Below are 26,171 nucleotides of genomic sequence, written 5' to 3'. Positions count from 1 at the left end.
GAAAGACTGGTGGGGGTATGTAGCATAGTAAGCCGGAGGAACAGGTGGAAAGGAAGCAAACAGATACCAGCACTTGCTGGACACTCATGGCTCACAGCTGTAATCCTAACTACTCAGGAGGCTGAGATCTAAGACTCGAGACTCAAAGCCAGCCCAGGAAGGAAAGTCCATAAGACTCTTCCCTCCAGTTAACTACCAAATATGCAGGGCATGGTGCTGTGGCTCAAGTGTTAAGAGTGCTAGCCTTGAGCAGAAAAGCTCAGGGCCAGAGCCCAGACCCTGAGTGTGAGTTCAAGCCCCTAGGCCAGCACCAAAGGGGGGGGGATACCTGCACTTCCCCGGCCTTAGCAGTCCCTCTCCACTCTGGGCCTGAGGTGGAGGGACCCTCAGGGATGTTTATGAAGATTAAATGAGATTATACATGTAATTTCCCCATACCAGTGGAGGCTCAGGTGCTCCCCTCGTCATTAGCCCTGTGCGGTTCCCAGCAGAGCCCAAACAACATCTTGGTTCCCAGGCTGAGTTGCTTAGACAAAGACCACAGCCAGAATGGCAGAGCAGACGTCAGGGAGCAGGGGGAGAGCCCAAGTACATAGGTTTAGTGGCCCTTTGTGGGTGGGCTGGCCCTTAATCATGACCTAGGAGGGAGAGGGTGGCAGAGGCCCAGCCTCTCCCTAAATCAAGGCTAAGGCAGAGGGCTTGGCATCTTTCCAGCCTGCAAAGAATTCTCATCAAACTCAGCCAGGGTGGCGATGGATGAGGGTTCCAAGTGGACACCTTCCCTACCACCCTGGGCTTAGAGCACCAGCCACTGCTGCTCCAGGAGGAGAAGCTCAAGCCATGGGGTGGCAGGTGTGGTAGGAAAGGCGTGGCCTCTGGAGACACCTCCCAGATCAGAATGGGCCCCACACAGCTAACCCTGGGTGGGTTACTTGCCTTGCGCCCTCTGAATTCCAATACTGGGGATGGAACCCAGGAGCTCATGCATGCTAGCAAAGTGTCCTGTCTCCAAGCTGCATCCCAGCATCTTGTCTCTAAGATAGGGCCAGTCATAATGTCTGGGTCCTGGAGTTGTAAGGATTAAGTGAATGGCTCTGTTGGGGGTGGGGGGTTAGGGGTGGCAGCAGGAAGGGCTTGGACTAACAAGAAAGGCAAATGACGAATGAGGATGAATGCAGTCCAAGTAGATAATTCACATGTATGAAGATAGAATGAGGAAGCCTGTTAAATGGTTTCAGGATGGAGGGAGTGGGTAAGAGAGAGTAGAGGGGGTGAGATGGAGATTAGGTGAATGGTATACACGCATAGAAATGTCACTGTGAAATCTGCCCTTAGGTAAATAAAGTATGCTAAGTTTGAAAGAATGCTAAAACGAAAAAGAATGAAGTAAATTGGCACATGAAAACATTCAGACTGAGGCCAGCACTAACCATTCTCTGTTTCTGGGAGGAGCCCTGCAGGGAGCCGGGCAGGAAGAGGGACCTTCTTGTATTTGCTCACCCAGCAGCACCTGGGTGCCTAGGCGGCGGCTGCTAAGGAAATGGGCCATCCTGGACTCTCAGAGGCCTTGCTGAGAAGGGCCAGGAGGGCACAGGAAGATGGGAAAGAGAAGGGAGGGAAAAGAAGCAGGTGGCTCAGCGGCCAGGATCCATCCCCGCAGCTGGGCACCCTGCCCTGTGCCTACGTGCTGACTTCCTCTGCAAGGCAGGATGAGGGGCAGGCCCTGGCATGCCAGCCCCTACCAGTGACTCCAGAAACCTCGACAAGTCTGAGCTGGAAGCAGGACCGGGCGAGGCTTCTGATAGATTGGTGTTGGGCCGAGGGAGGGAGGGTGGGCGTGGGGAGGAGGGTGGGAGACCCCCACTCTTGAAACTTTGACAGCACAGGAAACAGGGAGCTGAGGATGAGCAGAGCTGGGGGAGGGGCGCAAGTGCTCCCACACACATCTCCTGGTCCCCTCACCTCTGCGCACCCCTGCCTGGCGGGGCAGGAAGGAGGCGGGCTGTGGCGGGGCGGGCTGTGGCGGGGCGGGCATCGGGATGTGCTCCCCTCAGCATGTTACCAAGTGGAGGGTGATGATTTGGAGAGGAGGAGAGGACGATGATGACAGCGTGGAGCTGGGAATGGAGGAGGCTGAGCTAGTCTCCCACAAGACTGCCCCAGACTGGGGAGGTCATCTTATGTGGGTGACCTCACCCCAGCTGAGCAAGCTGGACGTATGAGGGCCCTCTTCTTCTTTCTTCTTTTTCTTTCTTTTTTTTTTTTTTGGTGCCAATCTAAGGCTTGAACTCAGGGATTGGGTGCTGTCCCTTAGCTTTGTTGCTAACAGCTAGTGCTCTACCACTTGGGTCATAACTCTGTCCGGCCTTTTTGCTGGTTACCTGTAGAGATTTGACTTTGAACCTAAGTCTTCAGGTCTCAGATCCTAACCTAAGTAGTTAGGATTACAGGCATGAGCCACCAGTGCCTCACTTCTAAGGACTCCTTTAAAAGCTGTGAAGGCTGGGTAGCTTCAGGTGACCAAGACAAAGAGGGAACTTCGGAGGAAAGGGCAGCCCAGGAGAGTTGTCAGGACCTGTTATGCTACAGGCCTGCTGAGCACAGGATACCCCATCCAATAGCACCCACAGAGTGGGAGGGCCTCCAGTATACCCCCCCTCCCCCAAAATGCCCTATCAGGATCCTTCAAAGATCGCACCTTCTCTCTGCCCCTCAAGGGGATTGAAACGGAGTCAGGAGTGTCCTGGGAGCCAACCAGGGTTGAGATTGGGCCAGTGCAGTGGTGTGGACCCGTGTTCCTCGCTGGCTTGAGTCATGTCTAAAATCAAGAGGGGTTAGGCCATCACTGAAGTGTGACTGTGTTTGGGGTTGGCTGCACTCCGTGGTTAAAGTCAGGAAGAGGTTGGCATCTGGCTTTGGGGTCATGCCCTTGGTTTTGTGGTGGTCTCAGCTGGCACTGGCATCGAGCAGGCTGGGACTACTGTGGAGGTTCACATGGGTGACTGGGGAGGACGCTTGGGGGTTGACATTGGGGTGGGTGCCGGAAGTTGGCTATGACCCCTAACACTAGTAGTCTCAGAGTTCAGGGGACCCAGCGCCAGTTCTTGCCTGGCATCTTCATGGTCTCTAAGCCTTAGCTGAACCAAGGCTGGGGGGTAGGAGCTAAAAGTTAATCAGGCTTGGCACTGGTGGCTCATGCCTGTAATCCTAGCTACCCGGGAGGCTGAGATCTGAGGATGGAGGTCGAAACCAGCTCACTCATGAAAGTCTGAGACTCTTAACTCCAATAAACTACTCAGAAAAAGCCAGAAGTAGTGCTGTGGCTCAAGTGGTAGAGTGCGAACCTTGAGCACAAAGAAGCTCAGGGACAGAGCCCAGGCCCCCGGGGGCCTGGGTCCAGATGGCTCCCACTGAGACAAGGCCAGGCCGGGGCCTCCCTGGGCAGGGGCCCTTCCAAAGTGGCTTTGACCACAGATGGGAAGGAACAACTTACTTCAGACACGGAGGCTCATGACATGGGTCCTCATGATGCTGGGATTCAAAACACCGCCCAGAGGTCACAGAGCTCCAGGCCTAGGGACTGGTGAGACCGAGTCCTTCCTGAGGGGCTGGGACAAAGCCAGGCCCATCCACCTCCGCTCAGCCCAGCGTCCCTCAGTCCAGATCCAGTATTGCACGTTCAGCTTTCCATCCTGCTGCCTTCTGGAACTGTGTGAACTTGGCCTTCTGTGGGGTCGCACCTCTGTAGGAGGGCCTAACATATACCTCACAGCGGGGACCATCCCTGTCCCTAAAACCTAGCCTACAAGGGAGGCCCAAAGGAGCCAGGAAGAGCAGGAAGAGGCTGCCCACTGCGAGCAGAGGTCAGTTCTGGGTGGGAGGCACACAGGCTGATGCTGCGAAGTCCCAGTGCCCCAGGGAACAGATGTGCACAGTGTGTGTGTGTGTGTGTGTGTGTGTGTGTGTACACGTGCATGTGTGTGAGAGAGAGAGACAGACAGAGACAGGCTAGAACAACCTGTGCATCTGTAGTCAGTCCTGCCCACATTAAAAGGAGAGCCAGGCCCAGGGTAAGGAGAGCAAACGGCAAAACTTAATGACTTTAATATGAAAGAATTTGCCACTAATTAAGCACAAACACTCCAGTAATGCAGAGAACACATGTTGTGGATTTCACTTAAGCAGGAACCAAATGAGGTGAAAATCCTTCCGAAATGATAGCAGTTTACTCGCCGAAGGAAGACGCTACCTGGCCTCATCTCTGCTCTGAGAAGCAGAGGCGTAGCTGCGCCCCTGCCCTCCCTGACTCAGGGTCCCCCAGCCCTCCCTCACACGTCTCCCCACCTGGCCCCTGCTTGTGCTCTTGCTTCCTCTAGGGTCATGCTGGTCACCCACCCCCACCCCGTCTCCTCCAGAAGCAGCCCTGCACCCCATTCTCACCCAGCTCTAGCTCTGCCACCCCTGCCTGAGCTCAGCCCCTCTCCATCTAGGCCAGCAGTCTGAATCCTTGGTTATTTTGCTCCCTGGGGGATTGTGTGACAGTGTCTGGAGATGTTTTTTTGGTTGTCAGAAGTGGAGGCGGTGCTCCTGACATCTAGCGGGGAGAGACAGGGGTGTCACTAGACATCTTGCCATGCACGACAGAATTGCCTGGCCTAGCGCATCAGTGGTTATCGGTGGTCCCCAGCGCTCTGGGGCGGTGGCCTTAGCCCAGGAGGGCCTTACCCAGGGTCGTGTGGGGTTGTTGCAGGGATAGCAGCCGGCTCACCTGAATCCCAGGCAGGTCTTTCCCCACCCTGTCACGCACAACCATCTGTGTCGCGTCCTGTGTACCAGGCACTGTGCTGAGAACAGAGGTGTACTACTCTATTTCATCTGCAGTGCTATCATTCACATTTTGTTTTATTTTTGTGCCAGTGCTGGGGCTTGAACTCAGACCCTTTTGCTCTTCCTTAGGTTTTCTTTTTGCTCCAGGCAGTGCTTAAGCCACACCTCCACTTGCTACCTCATCTTATACAAGAGAAAACTGACTCACCCCCCCCCAAGAGATGAATGCCATTTAATCAGCATTGCCCAGCTAATGCAGAGTAGATACAAACCCAGGTCTGTCTGAATTTAAAGTCACTATTCATAGACTATATACCCCACCATCCTACACCCCTCCACACCGAACCTTTCAACCCCTGCCTTGTAACACACTTTCCACCCACCTCTGCTCTAGAATGCTCCTTCCCTGAAGACCAGCCCTGTACCCACCTGACCTCCTCCCCTTCCTCACCGCCAAGACGCAAGCAGCAGCTGGACAGGGCATCCACAGAGCTGGGCTGTGAGGTGGTCCAATGGGGCCTGTGTGGTAGAAGGCAGATCTGAGAGCCCTGTGTTCAACATGCATTGGCTTCCGAAGGGCTGAGACAATGCAGGCATCAACCTTGAGCTTTTCAAAGGCTCCCTGGGGAAGCCTGGGGAATTCTCCCTCTGCCTTTTCAGCACCCCCCCTTATCTTTTCCCACCTGCTCAGTAGCCTTCCAAAAAGGCTGCTGCCTATACACCCTGAGACCTGTCAGTGTCAGTGCACGTCTGCAGAGGAAGACCCGAGCTGTGCGTCTGCTGGGACACAGTGGCATTTGCCACCGCTGGGGCAGAGGGGGCTGGCATCATCTCAAGTGCCTGGCCCTTCACAATCTTGGCCTTCGAGTCAAAGGCTTCCAGCTCTGGGAGGCTGCGGAAGGGTGGATCAGGGGAGCAGCCGGGCTGCATGGGGGCGGGGGGGGGGGGACAAGCAGACACAAACAGGACTGCAATCTTGGAGCAATGCCTCAGGGCTGCAACTGGCTTTGGTGAGAAAACAATTTTTCACCTTATGGTCTGGCGTGAGGAAAGGAGGGATGCTGTGAACTGAGGCAGGGGGAGACAGGAAAGGAATCAAGAAATAAAGTCTGGAAAGTAAGCAGAGGAGGTATGGGCTTGGAACAGGCTGGGATGTCACTTCCTGCTTTTAGTCAAAGAAAGAGAAGATTCCAAGCTTGACCCGTGTCTCTCTTGTGCAGGTGTGAGGCCTCACACAGTTTCCAGGAAGTCAGCCTCCTGGCCCAGGACCCCCAACTAGCGTACAGCCTTATCAACCACTGGGGGCACCCTTGCCGTTCCTATTTGTCAGGCATTGAGCAGAAATCCTGACAGGTCCCTGCCTGAACACCCGATCTTCATGATGGGCAAGAGGGAGGCTCCCAGATGCCATCTCCTCAAGATCCAGGTCTAAGATGATTCCAGAAGGCTGAAAACCACAAGTGGACATTTTTAGCAGAAGGAAGAACATGACAAGGAACTGAGAATTGTTCAGTGTAGCAGGAGAGAGAGAAAGTAGGGAGAAGAGGTGGCTGGGGACTACAGAGATCCAAAATAAAGTCCAGACCCAGAAAGACCTTGGACTTGATGTTGGAGACTGCCACGGGAGGATTTGAAATACAGGAAGTTTACACTGGCTGCTGAGCCTCTAAGGGTTGGGGTACTATGTCAGAGGGATTGGAGACTTAGCATTGTCCTGCCATAGACTGGTACGAGCTAGCCTGGGCTGCACTGGTGGAGTTGGAGATGGAGTTGGACAGGGCCAGAAGGGAATCACCATGTAGGCCCCTGGGTGCTGATGGGAAAGCGAAGGGCTGGGTCAGAATCTGCCTGCCAGGGCCCCTGGGAAAGAGCCAAGAGCAGGACATAGGCCTGCAGGATTTGGGCGTCCTCAGCCACTTGCTCTTTGGTGGGAAAAGGCAAGACCCAGCTCCCCCTTCCTCCCCCTTCCCCGCTGATTCATCCCTGTCCCCCAACCTGTCCTTCCAGGTTTCAGGGAGAGATGGGGCCTGTCAGAGCACCCCCATGGCTGCCGCCACCCCAGGGCCCCTGAGCTGCCTGCAGAGCAGGGCCGGCCTGGCCTGTCTGAAAGATCCTGGGATCCAGCTCCTTCTCGGGGCTTTTCCCAGGCTGCCGCACCCCCTCTTCTCCCACGCGCTGTGCTCCCCCGCCCAAGGCGGCGGGCGCCAACTCCACAGCCCATCATTAACCAGCTCTGTGTGGGGACTTGGGGGAGCCTCAGCCAAGAGGAAAACATGGGCAGTTTCTGTGACCCCGGAGGGGGATGGAGGCGCCTGGGCTTGGACAGTAGCAATTAGTCCCCCAACTCTGGGATCATGGGATGTTATCACCACTTCTGCTGAAGGGGGTGTGGAAGGGGCTTGGAGGCTCCAGGACACCTGGAGCCTCCTCAGAAGGACTATCCCCAAGAAAGAATCCTCCAGGGCCCTCCTCCCACCAGCCCCCAGCAGGGCACCAAGATGCTGGGCTAACTCCAGCACAGAGCCAAAGCTCCCACTGGACTCCAGTCGCTGGCCCTGGGGGGCAGACTGGTTACTGGGACAAGAACTGGGTCAGCTGCTGCTTCTCTCTGCCCACTGTCCGCTCTGAGCCCTGTTCCTCTGTCCATTGGGCCCCAGATGTGGAAGAGAGTCTAGAGGCAGATGATATGGCCCAGGACTCCCCTAAACTAATGGGGAACCGTGCCTGGGGCATAGATACAAGACAGGACAAGTTCCAAGGGCTTCAAGAGCCCTGCCCTTGTGGGTTCTTGCAGGCAAAACCTGATCAGGTGCAAGTGACACTGCTAGGCAAAGCCTTCCAAGAGGAGACCCCCAGAGAGGCGGTTCGCTCCCGGCATCCCCTCTGCCTTGCCAGTCTCTCCCAGGTGGATCCAGCTTGGGCTTTGGAGGGTGAGAAGCCAGCCAGCCTGGGGAGTGGGCATTTGGGGAAGAGGCTGCACCAGAGGAAGATCCTAAGATGGAGGGGGCAGGAAGGGGACCCTTTCCCTCTCCATGGATGAGCCATCCCCATTCACACTTAGCTGTTTCTCACCAGAATTCACGTCCTTCCTGCCAATTCCTACATATGGGGGAGGGGACAGGGAGCATCCCTGGAAAGCCCTAGAAATGGATCACTTGGGGGCCCAGCACCCCACATGGACACACGCGCAGAGACTTGCTCTCTCTACAGTGTGCTGCCACTTTTGCTCACTCAGTTGTCAGGAAAAGGGGGGCAAGGTGGTCCACAGAACCCTCAACTCCCCCTCATGTCACCCAGTCCCCCTGCTCAGCTACCCACTCACTTGGGCCCAGTCCCAGCCGGTGTGGCTTACATGAAGGGGTCTGAGGTCTAACAGGGCAAAAAGAGAAACTGCTCCAAGCCCGTGTGCCACACCCTCTGTGAGAACCTGTGCCTCCCACCTGCAGATTAGCTCTGAGGCAGGCAGGGCTGGGCCTGGGGAGCAGGTTTGTCCACCACAACTGAGGAGCCTTTGTGTTTTGTTGCTGAGCTCGGGCTTTTGCAGCTCTGTGACGTTCTGGGGGCAGGCCCGATGCCTGCCCTGCTGGTTCAGCACTTCTGGAAAGCCAGGTCACCCAAACTGCCCAGCCCAACGCATCTGTGGGAGAAACTGAGGCACCTAAGCACAGGCCCCAGGAACCTGTACCCTGAGCATGTTAGGGATTGTCAGGGAAAATATAGGCGGAACTTCCGTATCCCCAGGATACAAGAGCCCCTCTGTGCGGGCACAGGTGTTGCGGGCGTCTCTCTCTTCATCTTGTTCTATTCAGAGCAACCTTTTGCAGGTACTGTCACCTGGGCTCCCCAAAATTCAGTGCAGGTGGGGTGCCTGCAGAGACTGCGGCCGCATACCATCACAGGAGTTTGTATCTTTCTGTAGGGGATGTCTGAGGCTCATAAAGTGCATTCTGGGAAGACTTCAGCCAGAGTCAGGTCTGAGTCAGGGTGGGAGAGCACCAGGCCAGAGGCTGCTAGACTTGGAAAGTGACAGGCTGCCTGGTCTATTGAGCTCCCATGTGCTGCCATGTGAGTGGTCCAATTTCCCACCACCTTGGGGGTGGGGGATAGGTGGTGCTTTCTGTGAGCAGCATCCCTGCCTGGGAACAGAGGGTGGGCAGATGTCCCTCAAGCCCCAGATCTACAAGGGTGAGGTATAGTGCACTCAATGCAATCCAAGGCCCAGCCTGCTCCTGCCTCCCTCACAGGGGTCTGCCAACTCTTGTGACATAGGACATAGACCCTACACCGTCTGGAAATGGACAATAACGAGGTAGAGGTGCAGGTTCTATACTGTTGAGGTGTCTGTGTCAGCCAAGAAGGAAAGGATGAGACTTACAAGGGTGTCCCAATAGAGGAATGGTCTCATAACACCCAGTACAACGGCCAGGGCTCAGTAGATGACCATGATCATGATGGTCATGATGATGATGATGGTGGTAGTGGTGGTGGTGGTAGTAAGCATTTGTGTACTGAATGCTGCTTATACTCCTTCATTTAATTCTCACAACAGTTTTCTGGGGCATATAGTTTTATAGTGTTGATGATAAGAATCCCTGTTTTGGAGACATACGGTTTAGTGCAAACTGAGCCATAGAGAGGTTAAGTCGCTGGCAGAGGCAGAAAACAAAACACACGGTGGCTCTTCCTGAGGGGCTGGAGCTCTTCAGAGGGTGGGAGCCGTCACCTCCATCCCCAGCTTCAGATGTCATGGCGTTGGGACTGCCTGAGGCTGGGCAATCTCGGTGGACATGCCCCCCCCCCCCCCCCCAGAGCATCCTTTAATCTTGGACCCTTCTCCGAAGCTTTCCCAGGAAGGCTCAGGATTCCAGCCCCTCCTGTCCCTTCTCAGGGCCACCCCCTGCCCCCCCCAGGAGGCCTCCCCGTGTGCCCTCTCAAAGCTAAAAATGCTGTCTCTATTCTGCAACCCTTGACCAGGCCAGGCACCCCTTGGCAGAAGCTTGGGTCTGGGTGAAATAGGGAAGAGCAGGATTTTGAAGAGCCGCCGGCCCTCCCGGGCTGGAAGCTGTCCTCACCTTCGCTGCTCCAAGAGTCCGTCAGGCCCTTCCAGGGCCACCTCCCCGACGCTGCTGATAGTCACCCATGACAGACAAGAGTGAAAGTGAGGGAGCCACCTCGTCAGAGGTCCTCCGGCCCCACCCTGGCCATCACTACCACATTAGGACTGGGGACACGCCCATGTGCAGCGAGGAGACTGTCCAGCCACAGGGCTGCCGCTGGTAGAGCTCACTGCCTAGGCACACAGGCCCTTTAGTGCCCTCCCCGGCCCACACAAGGACCTCCCCTCCTGCCCTGGCCTGGCCTGAAGCGTGAGGTCACCTGGGAAGCGGTGGGTGGCTGTCAGTCTGTGGGCCTGGGCCCGTGCCCTGCTGGGCCCCATGCATGGCAGGGGGAAAGGGAGGAGGCTGTGTCCTTCTGTAGACCCACCATACTTGGTACCAGTCTCAAGATGGCTCTGAGAGCCCTGCCCCATCCCCCTCTCACACCTAGGGCCCAAGCCCTCTAACTGGCTTTTCCAGTTCCTGGCTTTGTGTGGCGCAAGTTCTCCAATTATGCCCATATTATCTCAGCTACTGGGCAGCCTCCAGCAGGCCTGGGGAGTGGAAGCTGTGGGGGGGGGCGGGCAGGGAGCACCCACTTCTCCTGCCCGAGGATGGGGAGGATCCTCTGGGGCTTAACCGCTTTCCAGCCAGCCAGTCAGCAAGAGTGCTGGACTGTCTGACCCACTGACCTCTCTGTGGGACTGTTTCTCTAGGGTGAGGCCCGGGCTGGGCTGCTGTCAGACAGTTAGAGCCAGGAGAAACTGGGAGCCCAGCTGGCTCCTTTGCAAAAGAAGGAGAAAGGATTCAAAAAGGGGGAAGCGACTGGCCAAGGTCTCACAGTGACCAGTCAAAGGCACAAGCAGGCAGAGCCCAGCCTCTGACTGTCGGTGGCACTTGTCCCTTTGCAGCCCCAGTGCCTCTGCTTGAAAGCTATTAGGTACTAGGCACCCACAGAACAGCCCAGGGAGCAGCGGAAGGGATGGGGACACCCAGACAGCCATATACAGAACCAGGCGCCAGTAGTTAACATCTATAATCCTAGCTACCCAGGAGGCTGAGCTCTTAGCAGCCCAGTTCAAAGTCAGCCCTGTCAGGAAAGTCCTTGAGACTCTTTATTTCCAACTTACCACCAAAAAGCCCCCTGGCTCAAGTGGTAGAGTGCCAGCCTTGAGCAAACCGAGCTTAGGAACAGCACTTAGACCCTGAGTTTAAACCCTAGTGCTAGCACACACACACACACACACACACACACACACACACACACACAGACTCGAGTACAGTTTTGCTTCTTTCTCTATTGTTTATTTAGTTAGTATTAATGTGCATTGTTGGGGGACGGTCCTTATGACCTTTCCGCACACGAGCACCCCAGTCCACCTCACCTTCTGTCACGCTCCCCATCTACTTGCCCCTTAGAACATTTCAACATGTTTCATTATTGTATTTTGCGTAGGCACATAAACTACACTGACCTTCTTGGTTCTTTTCTGCAAGCTCGGCCTGGCAAGATCCTGCCTCGGCCTTCAGAGTGCGGGGGTTACGGCGTGCACCACCATACCTGGCTGAGCAAGCACTTGTGGAGTTCCTGCTGTGTACTGAGCACTGGGGTTCCATAGTCACCTGTGCTCTGGAGGAGAGGGTGGGGAGCCATGAAACACCTTGACCGTGGGCTTTGGAGCCCACACTGCTCCTGAGTCTCCATCATGCACACGCCCCCACTTCTCACCCTTAGATCTTAGACTCCCCTGGAGCCCACCCCCCTATCTCTGAGTCTGCATTATTGATAGTACGGATGGCCCTCCAATAAACTGACTCTGTGAAGTAAAGCTGCAAGGACATGAGTACACAAATGTGTGTCAAGGATGCAGACTTGACAGGCTGAGAGGTGAGCACAGGCTGGGGGGCAGAGGGCAGAGCCTAGGGCCGGGGAAGGCCAGGCCAGGATAGAGGAGACAGCCAATTTCAAGGGAAAGGATGCTCAACCAAAACATTCCGGATGTGATCATGTCATCAGTGGGGAGTCAGGAGGGGACTTGTTCCTTCCACAACACCCATTGCTCCCTCCTTGCAAATCATTATTATCAGGCCTTCCCTTGCAGTTCATCCAAGGAGAACTGTTTGCTAGTAGTAGAGAAAAGTAAACCTGGAAACCTGTCCTGTGGGCCAGGGGCTGGGCTGGACACTGGATACATAAGATACCTAAGCAGATACGTGAGCAGACATAGAAGGTACATAAACATCACTCCAAGGCAGAAAGAGCCATGCTCAGGTAGCTGGCTGCTTCTGGCTGGGAGGGGGCTACCACAAGCTCCCCACAGGTGGAGAGGGAGAGCGACCCACACAGTTGAAGGAACTCTATGAACAGAAGTTGAGAAGGGTTGTGTGGATGGGTTCTGCACGCGGCTGGCTGTATCTGCCAGGGGCTGGCTGAATTAATTACTCATTGATAGGACCCAAGTACCAATAATAGATCCTGGCATGTAGCTACTCAGCAAACAGTTCTGGGGTAATTGGGAGGGAGAGAAGGGAACAGAAAAGAACCATGTTGAGGACAGGTCTGATGTGGTTGAAGAGCCCAGCTTCTGGAAAGGTGTGGACAAAAGGCAACCGCCATAGATGCCAAAAGCCAAGTTAAGGCATTTAGACCTGATTATAAAGGCATCAGAACCAGCAGAGACCCAGCCTTGGGTGGCATTTATGTCCCTCTGCCTGGCCACCAGAAAATGGTGACCCAGCACAGAGGGAGCCATGAGGGAGAAGACAGTGCAGTGGCCGCAATGTGGGTCACCGTGAGCCTCATGCTCCCCCGTGGCTTCCTGTCGCATGATGCACTTTCTAGCCCCTGTGCCTTGGCTTCTCCTAGCAACCCCTTGAGGTAGAGAAGACTGGATTATCCGCCCCATTTATCTGATGAGGGAACTGAGGCCAGGAAAGTAAAGAAGCGCAGAGCTCATGGGCCGGGACTCTTAATTGCAAGCAGAGCATCTGACACTTCCCAAAATGAGGATGTACCGGCTGTGGTGATGGATGTCTGCCATCCCAACACTCAAGAGACTGAGGCAGGAGGTTTAAGGCCAGGCTGAGCTACATAGATAGCAAGATCCTATCTCACAGGGGTGGAGAAGATACATATACACATACATACATACTACATACATATACACAGGTAGATACATAGGTACATAGGTAGATAAATAGATAGATACATAGTAGGTAGATGGATGGATAGATAGATAGATAGCATGCAGAGATAGCAATATGTTACTGAATGGGAAAGGAGTGATAATCTGTATGGTGTAATTGTGATTTTGCTCATTTATGTGGACAGAGAAGATGGATTCTATGGATGTGATGGTGTAATTTTCTTCTCAATAGTTTTCAGTACTGCCCAGAGTGTTTTTATAACAAGTAATTATTTTTATAAGAAGAATTTAAAAACTAACGACTGCTATAAAAGTCACAGGGAGCAAGGGGGACAGGGAGCTGGGACTGGCCCTGACCATGCTCTGCCTTCCCCCCTGCCAGGCACCCACTCGCAGGTGGTTCAGGTGAACGATTCCATGTATGGCTTCATCGGCACAGACGTGGTACTGCACTGTAGCTTTGCCAACCCTCTGCCCGCTGTGAAGATCACCCAGGTCACGTGGCAGAAGGCCACCAACGGCTCCAAGCAGAATGTGGCCATCTATAATCCAGCCATGGGTGTGTCCGTGCTGCCTCCCTACCGTGAGCGAGTGAAGTTCCTGCGGCCATCCTTCATCGACGGCACCATTCGCCTCTCCCGCCTGGAGCTGGAGGACGAGGGCGTCTACATCTGCGAGTTTGCTACCTTCCCAACCGGCAACCGGGAGAGCCAACTCAATCTCACTGTGATGGGTAAGCTGGCCGCCCTCCGTGTCTCTCCAGATGCCTGTGCTCTTGGGGCTTGGCCATCTCTAATGCTGCCTCGGTGGCCCTGATACCCTCCTTGGGCAAAGCTCTAGGCTTCTAGCCAGACTGTCCACAATTTTCTAGGGATTGGGCTAGACAAAGCTATGGACAGAATAGAGGATCAGTGGTAGAGCACTTGGGTTCGATCCCCACCACCATTTTAAAAAAAGAAAGAAAGAAGGGAGGAAGGTGGGGAAGAAAACCAAATAGAGTCAATATTTAAGTAGGAAGCCTTGCCTCGGGACACTGTGAGTGGCCAGGCTACCTGGCCAGATACCATGACACAAGCCAGGCGCTGGTGGCTAACTCCTAGCTACTCAGGAGGCTGAGATCTGAGGATCGCGACTCAAAGCCAGTTGTAGCAAGAAAGCCAGTGAGACTGACTAGATTTTTTTTTTAAATCTGGAAGCAGAGCTGTGGCTCCAGTGGTGGAGCACCAACCGTGAGTGAGAAAGCTCAGGTAGACGCCAGGAAGGCTGACGGCCAGTGCAGCAGGGAACACGTGCGTGAGCTGTGCGCAGAGAGGCAGGCGGCCAAGGGGAGGACCTCGCTTCCCAGAACTGACCTGCTGCTGCTTTCTGGTTCCCCACAGCCAAACCCACCAACTGGATAGAAGGCACCCAGGCGGTGCTTCGAGTCCGGAAGGGGCAGGATGACAAGGTCCTGGTGGCCACCTGCACTTCAGCCAATGGGAAGCCTCCTAGCGTGGTGTCCTGGGAAACCCGGCTAAAGGGCGAAGCCGAGTACCAGGAGATCCGAAACCCCAATGGCACCGTGACCGTCATTAGCCGTTACCGCCTCATACCCAGCCGGGAGGCCCACCGGCAGTCCCTGGCCTGCATTGTCAACTACCATCTGGACCGCTTCAAGGAGAGCCTCACTCTCAATGTGCAGTGTGAGCTGGGCCTGGGAGCAGGGCGGCTTCTTCCAGCCCCACCCTCCAGGCTCCCTCCTCTTCTGGGGTTCTGAGTTCAAGCCCCAGGACTGGCACCTGCCTCCTCCTTTCCTCCCTCCCATTCCCCTTTGCCATTTCTGCTCTGAGATCCCACAATGCCACCTCCCTCTCCCTTTCCCAACTGTCCCCATGTCTCTGTTCCTTCCATTCCTTCCCTCTCTGGGGGCCACTCACCCCAGGTCCTGTTCTGCTGACCTCACCTCCTTCCAAAATCATCCTCTGCCCCACAGATGAGCCCGAGGTGACCATTGAGGGGTTTGATGGCAACTGGTACCTGCAGCGGACAGATGTGAGGCTCACATGCAAAGCTGACGCTAACCCCCCAGCCACGGAGTACCACTGGACCACGTAAGTGTGTGAGGTACTCGCTGCCAGCTCACAGTGAGGTCAGGAGCCTTAGCAGGGAGGCGGAAGACGGTGTTGAGGTTTTTCAGTAAGACGGGAACCTTAAGAGACCTCATATCAGCGCGTGCGCGCGCGCACACACACACACACACACACACACACACACACACGCACCTCTATTTGAGTACCAGGGTCAGTAGGACAAACTATCCTGCCAGTGGGGGCCCCCCTCTCAAGTTGCTTCCCTCCCTGTCCCTAAGAAAGAACTTTTGTCATTTTCCCTTTGGTGATTCAGCCTGAGTCACTCCCCCCCTGGTATTTATTTTTATCATCGAGGTGTCCCCGGGGAAGCTGGCATTCTGGAGCATCCCAGATCTTTCCTGCTCCTTCTCTGCAGACTCTTGGAGTGGAGGCATTCATGAGCCTAGATGCCTGTGCCCCTAGAATACCCACCCCTCACCCTTCTGCCCATTCCTGCCTTCCTGGTCTGGGGCCTGGACCACAGTGATCCAGATCCCCTCCAGCCAGCTCCAAGCATGGCTCCTCCCACCAAGATCTAGAAGAAACAGAGACAGGGATAGGGGGAGCCAAGAAAGGTCACCTGGGTGGCCAGAGGACAACAGCACAGAGCAAGTCTACGCCGTCTCAAGAAGCAGGGGACCCTGGTGTGCCCTGTCTGTTCGCCTCCACTTCTGGGAACAAAACATGCTTCTGAAGGTACAAGTGAGTAGAGGCTACCAGCCAGCAGACCCTGTGGGCTGAGGGGCTGCTCCGTTAACTGAGCAATTGCTTTATGGTCCTGGGAATCAAGAGGAAGGAAGGAAGCTCTCTGTGCTCTGCAAACTCCAGGATTCTTCCACCTGAAAAAGTGCTGTGGCGTGCCCAGCAAGAGCACCAGGCCCCGAGTGGCATGGAGCACAACAGCTCCCATCTCGTTGTCCCTAATAACTTCTTAAAATGCAGAGGCCCAGGCTTCTGTCCTGCTTCAGGAGACCCGGGGTCAGGATCAAGGCGTCTCCCGTTGTTACCCAGTACCCAGAAGACTGAGGACCAACAACCAGTAGAAAGAGTACTCTACCGGGCGTCCAGAGACTTGGTTAGAGGTCTCATCCTGCTGCTTGCTCGCTAGCTGGGTTCCTTGGCCTGAACTTCAGGTTTTATCTGTTAAACCTGCTTTGTATACATTTCAGTGACATGATGATCTAGTATGCTGAATAATATAAAACTGCCAAATGCAAGCAGTCCTTATTGATTTCTTTCCTCCTCCTTCTAAGACTGACTACTACCATAGGCACTCAGCAAAAGAGCTAGAAGTCTTGGAACCAAGCCCCTGGCCCAGAGGTCTAGAAGATTCCTAACCTTACACCTTGTCTCTCCATGCCTACAGGCTGAACGGCTCTCTCCCGAAGGGCGTGGAGGCCCAGAACAGGACCCTCTTCTTCAGGGGACCCATCAATTACAGTCTGGCAGGGACTTACATCTGTGAGGCCACCAACCCCATCGGTACCCGCTCGGGCCAGGTGGAGGTCAATATCACAGGTAGGAAGCTGCACCTGCTCGGGCTGTCCCGCCCCGGGGTTTCTCTGCTACACACACACACACAAACACACACACACACACACACACACACACACACACCCCTTTAAGCTCTATCATTCTGGAAAATTTGTGTCTTCTTTGTGTCTTCTGCTTTGCTGGCTCTCCCTGGAGCTCTAGCCATGGGTCTAATTTTGCTCTCTTTTTTGCTTTATTTAAGGCTGTATGGAGCAGTTAGGGTGCCCCCTTCCCTGGCCCTAATCAGAGAGGGCCAGGAAGGAGGAGGATGTAGAGTTTGCCGGGATGCTGTTTGCAGGGCGAGCAGGGGGTAGACTTGCCTGGGGATCTTCTACTGTGGCATGCGAGCTTAGCAGGGCAGTCTGTACACAGAGCTCATCTTCAACATCTGCAGCTGAAGAAACCCTTTGGGCTGCAGGAGTGAGGCTTGCCTCAGGCAGGGAGACCGGAGCAAGGACACAGCCCAAAGCCAGCAGCAACTGAATTGCTGTTTCCCCCCTGATCTTTGTCAGCATGTGTGATGCTCTCAGGGCAAAGGAACAGCAAAGCCAGCATGTCCCGTGGAGAAGCCCCACGGCAGGCCTTATCTGTAAAGTGGGGATAATGTGGCCTGCTGGCAGGACAGGCTATGTCAGAATGATACGCAATGTAGGTCAGGTAGCCTAGCGAGCTCAGATCAGTCTATTCATAAATGGCCAGGGCTCTGTGATTATCATGATGACCTCTGTCATTATCATGATTAAGGGAAGCATCAAAACAAGGCAACAGAGGAGTCATTGCCATCAAACTTCACAAGGAATGTCACTCCTGGAGCTAATGGCAGGGTGAGAAAGTGACAGAAAGAACCTTCTAGAACAGAAAGTGATACCCTGCTGATGCCAGGTGGGCAAGAAGTAACGTAATATGTGCAAAGGGCGTCGGACTTCCAGGAACTTAGGTAGTGATGCCTGGGTTCCTGGGGTCGGGGCTGGAGCCTGGGAAAGGCTCCTCCACACACACACAGAGATCGGCCAGAGATCGGGGACTCCCACAGCCTGGCAAACAGAAAGGAGGAGCAGGTTTGAGCCAAGCTGTGATCCAGGGGCCCCCTGGGTCAGACGAGGAAATGCAGGGTCCCCTTCCCTAGGGAGCAGTCAGATGGGGAATGGACAATTCTCAGAGGCAGTGTGGTGCGGGACAGCATACCCTGGCCTACGTGTTCTCCAAGATCAGCTCTGGACTGTGTAGCCCTGAGCAAGTTCTTCACTTCTCTGAGCCTGAGCTTCCTCCTCTGTAATGTGGATGGCATTGTTTTTCATGATTAGAATCTCAAGCTTCTTGTGGCTGGTGATGCCTTCCCTTAAGGGTGGCATGCCCGTGTCATGATGTATCTGTCACCTTCTATCCTGGGCTCTCTGGAGAAACTGCTGATTGGGAAATCAGGAAAAGCCAAGAAACACAACAGCAGGGCTGTGTAAGAGCACCAGCCAGAAGCCCTGCCGAGCTATAATGTGTGCCTGTCCCCCAAAAGCTGTGAGCAAGAGGATCACAGCTTTTTATCTCCAAAGACTAAGGGGCAGGGTGACAGCCAAGAGTGTAAGGCTCAGATCTGGAGCAGGAAGGAGAGAAAGCCCTGTGGGGATGGGAGACTACTCTCAGCTTGGTCAGCTTGGTGCTCCATCTAGGTGGTGGTGTGCTGTCCTGCCCGTGCCGGTCATTACGCTAGTGCTGCATCTGGAGGGCAGATGGACAAGGCCCCCCTGAGAACTGTGGCTAGAAGAGGGACATATCGGGACTCTGCTGTTGACAGCCCCATTAGGCATGCCACTCACCAAATCACTGCCATGCTCCGGAACTGTTGGCCCGCCCTATCGAGGGCATCTCCCAGCCCCCTCTAGAGAACTGCTCCAGGTAACCTGGGCCTTTCCAGGACTGCTTATTGTCATGCTCCCGGTCAATTTCTGAGCAGCAGCTGACCTTAGCACCCTTTACCCCACATGGGAATTCTCCAGGGGGAGGGAGCCACGAGGCTGAGCTGGGCCCTGTGCTCTAAGCCCCACTGGTCCTGAGGCAATGCTTGAGTGAGACGGATAAGTGGAAATTTAATTTTTCATTCTGGCCATCCGTTCAGGTAATAGCTTTGCCCTGCGCACATCTGGAGAGGGGAATGAAGAGCAGCAAGGGCAAGGGCAGGCGCTGTAAGCTGCGGGGCATGCGCAAAGTCACTCGTGTGTGTAGATGCACATGGATAGGGCGACAGAGAGGCATAAGTGGAAGCCGTGGAGGTCAGGGTGCCAGGCAGGGGGTAGGAGGGCGTGTGGGAGGCGAGAGGCTGCAGCTCTGGCAGGCACGGAAGGAGCAGGACTGCAGAGGGGCTCTGGGTGGCTCTCGGGAAAGCAGCAGGTCCAGCGCACGGGTTCGATGGAGTGCATTCAGGAGGCTCCGTGGTGGCACTGGATGCCAGTTAGGGGCTGCCGCAACAAGTCACATCTAGTATAAAACAGTAAGCCCAGGCTGTGTCTGTGGGAGTGGTGAGAACTGAGTGTGTGGGGGAACTTCCGTGGCACCAGAAAAGCCCACCCTGCCCAAGCCCTTGTGCTGAGGAACAATTTCAAGCAAGGATTTAGTGGTCATACACACACACACACACACACACACACACACACACGTAGAGTTTCTCCACATTGTTCCTCAGGGGCTAATGCCAAGGCTGGAGAAGAGGTTCAGAATGTCACCTTGACCAGCTCAGGACACCAAATGGTGTAGCATCTACTCCCAAGATATTAGGAGGGGAGTAGCCAGACATCTCTGGCAGGGGCCCAGCCTCTTGCCCCTCTTCTAAGAGCAGGTCAGGGAGGCTGCGAGGGGCAAGGCACCAGACCTAACTCCGTTTCCAGTGCAGTCTGGACTCCCTTGGGTATGTGGTCATGGGCTCTACCTAGCAAACCAGGAATTCCATGGATGGTTGGTTTTCAAGGCCTGATGTGCAGGTGTGCACACTCAGGCATGAGTGTGGATATGTGTTTCTGTGAGCGTGTAACTGTGAGCAGGCTTGCCACTGTCTTCAGGTCGAGTGTGCAAATATTGAAGCTGTTGACAAATGAGCAGTGTGTCCAGGAGTCTTAGGAGGCAGCCGAGCCCATGCTTCTGGGAGGACGGAGGCCTCCAGCAAGGCCCCTGGTGGTCAGACCCAATACTCAGCTGCAGGATGGCCAGACTTCCCAGAGTGTGACCCCAGGCCTTCCCACTCTCCCTGCAGCCATCTGCACTGCATGCTGGGAGATGTAGTTCTCACTATTTCCCAGCCTGATCTGATGCTGGACAGATGCTAGAGCATTTTCTGTCTGAGGGAGCATCGGGCATTGACTGTGAAAACAATCCAAAACATTTCTCCTTGACCCCCAAACCTCCAGATTCTAGATCCAGACTGTGAACTCTGTCCCTCACTCTACCACAGATGCATCCCCACACAACCCATCCGCCTAGGTCAGGGAGCCAGAGCCCCAGAGGAATGCAAAGCCCGACTTGCACGGTTTTGCGGTGAGGAGAGACAGCAACCCTTCAGAAACAGAGCAAAACTGCCCCTTCTGTAAGAGTGGGAGGGAAGCTGGCTGGGCCCCTGCCAGCCCGCACAAATGACTCCACTGCCGCCCTTCTCTCTCCTCCCAGCTGCGGCCCTTGGGGCTCTGCTCCTGGCACCGAGACAGGAGCTACTGGCTGAATGTGACAGCTGGAGGGACAGAGGGGGAGGGGGGATGCTCCACAGCACACAGCCCCTTCCGCCTGCACCCAGATTAGGTCCCCACACCTACCCTTTTCTTCTGTCCTCTCCCGGTGCTGGAAGGTCATCCTAGCCTTCCCTCTGCCTCTTACTCAGGCCTGACCCTAACGTAGCCAAAAATAAAGTCTCCTTTTGATCCCAGAAGATCCCTAGGGAAGAGTAAACCTCCATAGGCCCTAGGAACAAACAAGTGAAGCAGAAAGCCCAGATCAGGGAGGCAACCATGTGTGATCTGCTCAGGAGCCACCGCTCCACTCCTGTGCCCCACACCAGTGAAATGAGGTCCCCAGGGTGCCCCATGCCTGGTTCAATTGAGTATCCCCTGAGCCCGTGTTCGCCCTACACCAGGGCTCACCTCTGAGACAATTTATTCCTTCATTCGAAAAGAGATTTTTGAACTCCAGCCACATGGGAGCCTTCTAGGTGCTCAGGAATCGATCTGTGAGCAAAAAAGGACCACACCCCTGTCCCATGAAGTTTTTGTAATACTTTTGAAGGTAAAATGGAAAAAAGAACAGAGGAGTGGGGGGGTCTGGGGGAGCAGAAGTGCTGGGAGCAGAGGGCTCACACCCGGCAATGTGGTTGGGTGGGCACGGCCTCCACCAGAAGCTGGTGCTTGAGCCCATGATAGTGTGAACTCAGGATCTCCAAGATACAGCAAAGGCTCAGAGCAGCTTCTCAAACGTCTGACCTTAAATGTGGGATCTCTGCGATGTCCTGTGAGCAGGCGGGTTGGGCCTCACACCCCAGAAGCTAGAGAACATCCCACCTACACCTCTTATAGCTTTCAGTGTGTGCGTGAGAACCTGAGGCTGTATCTAAGCCAACGTTTCCCCGGGTGTTTGACCTAAAGATTTTGCTGACCGTTGAGCCAATTTTTTCAAGTTTCCTCTGTACAGTTTGGAAATTGTGTCTGCAAGGCCTTTGGAGGTAAAGTTCTGGAGTCAGGTGAGCGTTGTATACCTGAAATGTTTGGCAAGCCAAGAAGATAAAGATAACTCATGAAACCGAGAGTAGTCTATCATTAGGAAAGACAGCAGACGGCCCAAGGGCAGAGGCTCCAAGGAGACAGCTGGGGCAGAGAGACGGCCCAGCTCTGTGCCGGAGACACACCAAGGATCCCGGAATCCTCATCCTGGTAGGCAAAGGACGTGTGTGAGGAACAGCAGGCAGGTCCCTCCATCCGGGTGCCCTCTGCTTACTGTCTGTGCCAGCGTATTTCCATTTCCCCGTACTTCTGACCACTTCACTGTCAGTTCCGTGGTATCTGCCTACCGCTCTGACTCTAAGCATACCCTTTGGATCCCTTGCGAGGCTGAGTTTCTTAGATACTGTGACCAGCAAAGATAGGCTCAGGATGTGCTTGCTGAGTGTAAAGATGGAAGCAGGTATAGAATTCAGATCTGGAGAGATCTAAAGAGGGAGCAGCAGGTTGGAAGTACAGACTGGAGCAGCCTCTTCCTAGCTGCCCTGCACACCTGATGCAGAGACAGCTCACGTCTCAGGGGGTAGCAGGTGCTTGAGGTTCTAGATATGGGTAGTCAATGCGGAACAGCCCCTCAGTGGCCTGACTGAGGACACAGGGCGACAAATGGGGGACCGAGTCCTCGGGCTTGTGCTTCTTTCTCCAGCCCCAAGCACAGGGACATCTGGGTGACCTCAGCTCAGCCATCTGATCATGGACAAATGGCCGCCCCTTCAAGAGGTCTTTCCTCTTTCCAAAATCTCCACCCCATAGCCTACAGGCTCACTCAGGGCTGGGCTCCATCGGAAGCAGGGGATGGGCTCCATCGGAAGCAGGGGATGGGCTCTGAGGAGGGACGTGATTCTGATGGGGTGAATCAGGGAGTGAGCTGGCAGCAACCGGCTCCCAGGGGTAACAGCATGGGCCAAGACAGACAGACCCTGAACCTGGCTCTCAACTTGGCCTTGACCAGGAGAGGGGAGGGAGCACAGCTAGGGATGGCCCTCCAGGTTTGCTCTAGGCCCACAGTCACGGTCTCTGACGCCACCCTGTGGTAGTGCCAGGAACCACCTCCCTCAGCCTCTACCTGGGACCTCTTGGCCTCTGCCTAGTAAAATATGGCTTGGTTTGACCTCCCCACCCCGAGGCTCTAGAAGCAAAAGGAAGGAACAGCATGCATGGCCCAGAGCTGATGGCTTGCTGATGCAAAAGCCACCGACCCGGCCTCTCCCATCCACTCTCTTCCTTTCCTCTTCCTTTTCTTTTCCTTTCCTTTTTTTTTCTTTTTTTATGCTGATACTGGGGCTTTAACTCAGGGCCTTGTGCTCTTGCTTAGCTTTTTCACTCAAGGCTGGTGCTTGACCACTTAAACCACACCTCTACTTGTGGCTTTTTGCTGGAGATTAGTCTCACAGATTTTCCTGCCAAGCCTGACTTTGAACCTCCATCCTACCGTCTCAGACTTCTTGAGTAGCTGGGATTACAGGCCTGAGCCACTGGTGCCCAGCTTCTTCCTTTCCATTCATTCCATTGCCTGCTTTTTTGTTTCTGCTCTGTCCTCAGCGTACACATAGCCAAACCAGCGCATTCCTCACACCAGGGCAGGCTGCAGCCCATGCGCATGCGCAGCCTCGGAGCCGCAAGTCTTCAGTGCATGCTCGTGCCTGCACTTCCCCTTTGTGCTCAGCCCTGCTGTGAGCCTGCCACCTGCCATGCTGCGTGTCTCATGCCTGCAGCCCAGGCCGGCAGCACCACCACGCCCCCACCGTGCCCTGCAGGCCCAGACCACAGCCAAGAGCCCCAGCCCTGGTTTCTGGCACCTTAAGCAGCTGATTGGCACTCACAGTCAGCCAAAATTTGGCATCTACTGAGCCAAAACCGGGGAACTCGTTTTCCTGTGTCCTGGGGAGCAGATTAAATTAGTCATGGATCTCCTAGTCTCGTCTGAGCTTTGAGTCTCAAGGCCATAGTGTTGGGGTACAGTGACCTCTAGGCGACCTCTAGGTGTCCGGCAAAGGGACATTGGTGACATTGCACAGGCTTTATTGGAATCACGGTTGCATCATCCGTTGGGTGGCCTTGAGCAAGTTATCTAACCTCCGTATGCCTCATCTGCTGCGTGAATCAACTAGAAATGAGTAACCGTCTGCGTGGCATGGCTGTGGCAGCGAGTGGTGCCTGGTGTTACGGACTGTGTGCCTCTGTGCCCCAGCGCATGGGGTCGAGCGCACGGCCACCCTCCAAGAACAGACATGGTGGCAGAGCCTGCAGGTGCTGTCCTCAGCCTCTCCCCTCGCCTACCTCGGTTGAGCTTCAGGAGGGCGGGTGCCCAGGGTTTTCTGGAAACAGAGCTGCTTGAGCCTGGGGTGCAGACATCCTATCCCTAGCCCTGGACCACACCCTGGCCTTTCCTTCCCCTCTCCTCCCCCCAGCTGATTCCCGAAGAGCGGATGCTGACACTCTCCCCCGCAATCTCTTTTCCTCACCCAGAATTCCCCTATACCCAATCTCCTCCTGAGCATGGGCTGCGTGCGGGGCCGGTGCCCACGGCCATCATTGGGGGCGTGGCGGGGAGCGTCCTGCTGGTGCTGATTGTGGTCGGCGGGATCGTGGTGTCCCTGCGTCGGCGCCGACACACCTTCAAGGGTGACTACAGCACCAAGAAGCACGTGTACGGCAACGGCTACAGCAAGGCGGGCATCCCTCAGCACCACCCGCCCATGGCGCAGAACCTGCAGTACCCCGACGACTCGGACGACGAGAAGAAGGCCGGCCCGCTGGGCGGGAGCAGCTACGAGGAGGAAGACGAGGAGGAGGGCGGCGGAGGGGGCGAGCGCAAGGTGGGCGCCCCCCACCCTAAGTACGACGAGGATGCTAAGCGGCCCTACTTCACTGTGGACGAAGCCGAGGCCCGACAGGACAGCTATGGGGACCGGACTCTGGGCTACCAGTACGACCCCGAGCAGCTGGACTTGGCTGAGAACATGGTTTCTCAGAACGACGGGTCTTTCATTTCTAAGAAGGAGTGGTATGTGTAGCCCCCACCCCCCCCATTTGTGGAGCCTCTGTCTGTGCCCACTTCTCCCTGCCCCTACCCGCACGCCCCCTGTCCACCCCCTACTGCCCGCTCCCCCAGGAGCTCCACAGAGACTCCCGCACCCCTCTGTCCAAAGCCAGCCTCCACCCTGGGGAGCCAGGGGAGCCCAGGGCAGACCCGCCTTGGCTTTGTTTTTTCTTTCCTCCCTCTCCCAGCCCTTCCCCATGGTGTTGTGTTCCACTGTGGCTTTGGTGTTGCTGTATCTTTCCTTTAACAACCCCACCCGCTACCCACTGTGTAGGGAGCCCCGTTCTTGTCTTGTGTACCTGGGCCTCCCTCCAGGATTTGGGGAGCCCGCCCTGCCCCCACCCCCTAACACTGGAAATTTGTTCGTATTCTCTTCATTGGGGGTGCAGGGCTAACGGGGCTCCAAGAGGAAGAGCTCACACACACACACACACACCCCTCACTCCTGGATGCTGCTCCTCTTTCCAGACAGAAGGAACCCAACACCCCACCGTAAGCTGACACAGCCAGGGGGTTGGGACCCTGGTCTAGACACCCAGCACACCGAAGAGACAGGGGTAGGGAGGCGTCCCACAGCCCCGCAGAGGAGTCTTGTTAAGTGTTCCTACCCAGGGCCTTGGGTGGTATGTTTTCTCGGTGAGGGTGGTCCTACCTTTTTTATTTCCTCCTTGGCCTACGGAGTCAAGCTGACCCAGCTCTGGTGCGCCCCACCCTGTGCCCCCAGGGTGTGTTCCTCACACCGGGAGATACTCCAGGGGGACTCACCCCTCCTTCCTGAACACCTCTGCCCACACATGCACAGGGGGACCTGTCCATGCCACTCGGCCTGCCCCAATCTCCCAGGGCTCCTGCACCCTGCCCAGGCTGGACGCTGCCCAGGGCCCACCCCTCCTGCTCTGCCTCTCCCCCTCTCCAGATGAATCCTCATCTGGAAGTTTCTAGGGACAGCTAGGATGAGCCTTCCAGCTGCCGCCACTCCAGGATTGCAGGATGGCCCCAACCTCTCCCTATAGTATAGAAGTTTCTCAGATTCCTCTCTTACCTATCAACTGCCAGCAACACTTAATTCTCTTGGCAATTCAGGGCTGGGGTCTCCAAAGGGAATTCCGTCCAAGAGGTGGAGGCCAAGGATTTCTGTGGAGAAGGAAGCCTTGTAGGAGAAGCTTCGAGGACAGCTGGGTAGACTGGGGAGGACAGGAAGGCCTCACCGCAGGCCCAGGGCCAGTGCAGAGCCAGGCGTGGCCAGGAGACTGCTGCTGGTCCACTCTCCCTTCCCTGCTCAGCAGCCCCTGACGCCCGGGCTGGGAGGGAGAGCCCTGCGCTGAGTTCAGATTCTCTCCTCAGTGGGACTTCAGGTTCCTCTCAGCCGTCCAGGGCTAGGCCTTCCCGGGCTGGCCTCTCCCAGCCCTCTCTGTCCCCCAGCTCAAAGTGCCTCAGTTCCTTCACCTGCCTCCTCTCCCAGGTTCCCCGCACTCGACATGGGCATGCCCATCCCCTGGGATGGACAGGCAGGCTCGGAGGGCCCTCGGGCCTGCCCATCACAATCTCGGCTAACAGCCCAGGGTACTGTGTACTGTGGAAGATGTTGGGGGAAGAGGAGGCAGACCACTCTGTGCCCCAGGGGCACTGACCACCCTGCCATAGGCTTCCCAAGGGAGCCCTCCAGCCCCCAG

General features: G+C 55.5%; 1 protein-coding gene across 1 annotated transcript; it reads left to right on the top strand.

Moving 5' to 3' along the window:
- The first annotated feature begins 12,703 nt into the window (after positions 1-12,703).
- Pvrl1 (poliovirus receptor-related 1 (herpesvirus entry mediator C)) lies at positions 12,704-24,536 on the top strand. Its single transcript, XM_013009505.1, has 6 exons — positions 12,704-12,801; positions 13,390-13,802; positions 14,449-14,751; positions 15,042-15,159; positions 16,544-16,695; positions 23,925-24,536. Exons 1-6 carry the CDS (start codon positions 12,704-12,706, stop codon positions 24,470-24,472), a joined length of 1,632 nt encoding a protein of 543 aa, XP_012864959.1. The 3' UTR covers positions 24,473-24,536.
- The last annotated feature ends 1,635 nt before the right edge of the window (positions 24,537-26,171 follow it).

Source organism: Dipodomys ordii, unplaced genomic scaffold (genome assembly GCF_000151885.1).
Source record: "Dipodomys ordii isolate 6190 unplaced genomic scaffold, Dord_2.0 Scaffold10, whole genome shotgun sequence".
In the NCBI taxonomy this organism is placed as follows: domain Eukaryota; kingdom Metazoa; phylum Chordata; class Mammalia; order Rodentia; family Heteromyidae; genus Dipodomys; species Dipodomys ordii.
Note: the sequence above shows the minus strand (reverse complement) of the source record. Positions and strands in the feature narration are given on the sequence as shown.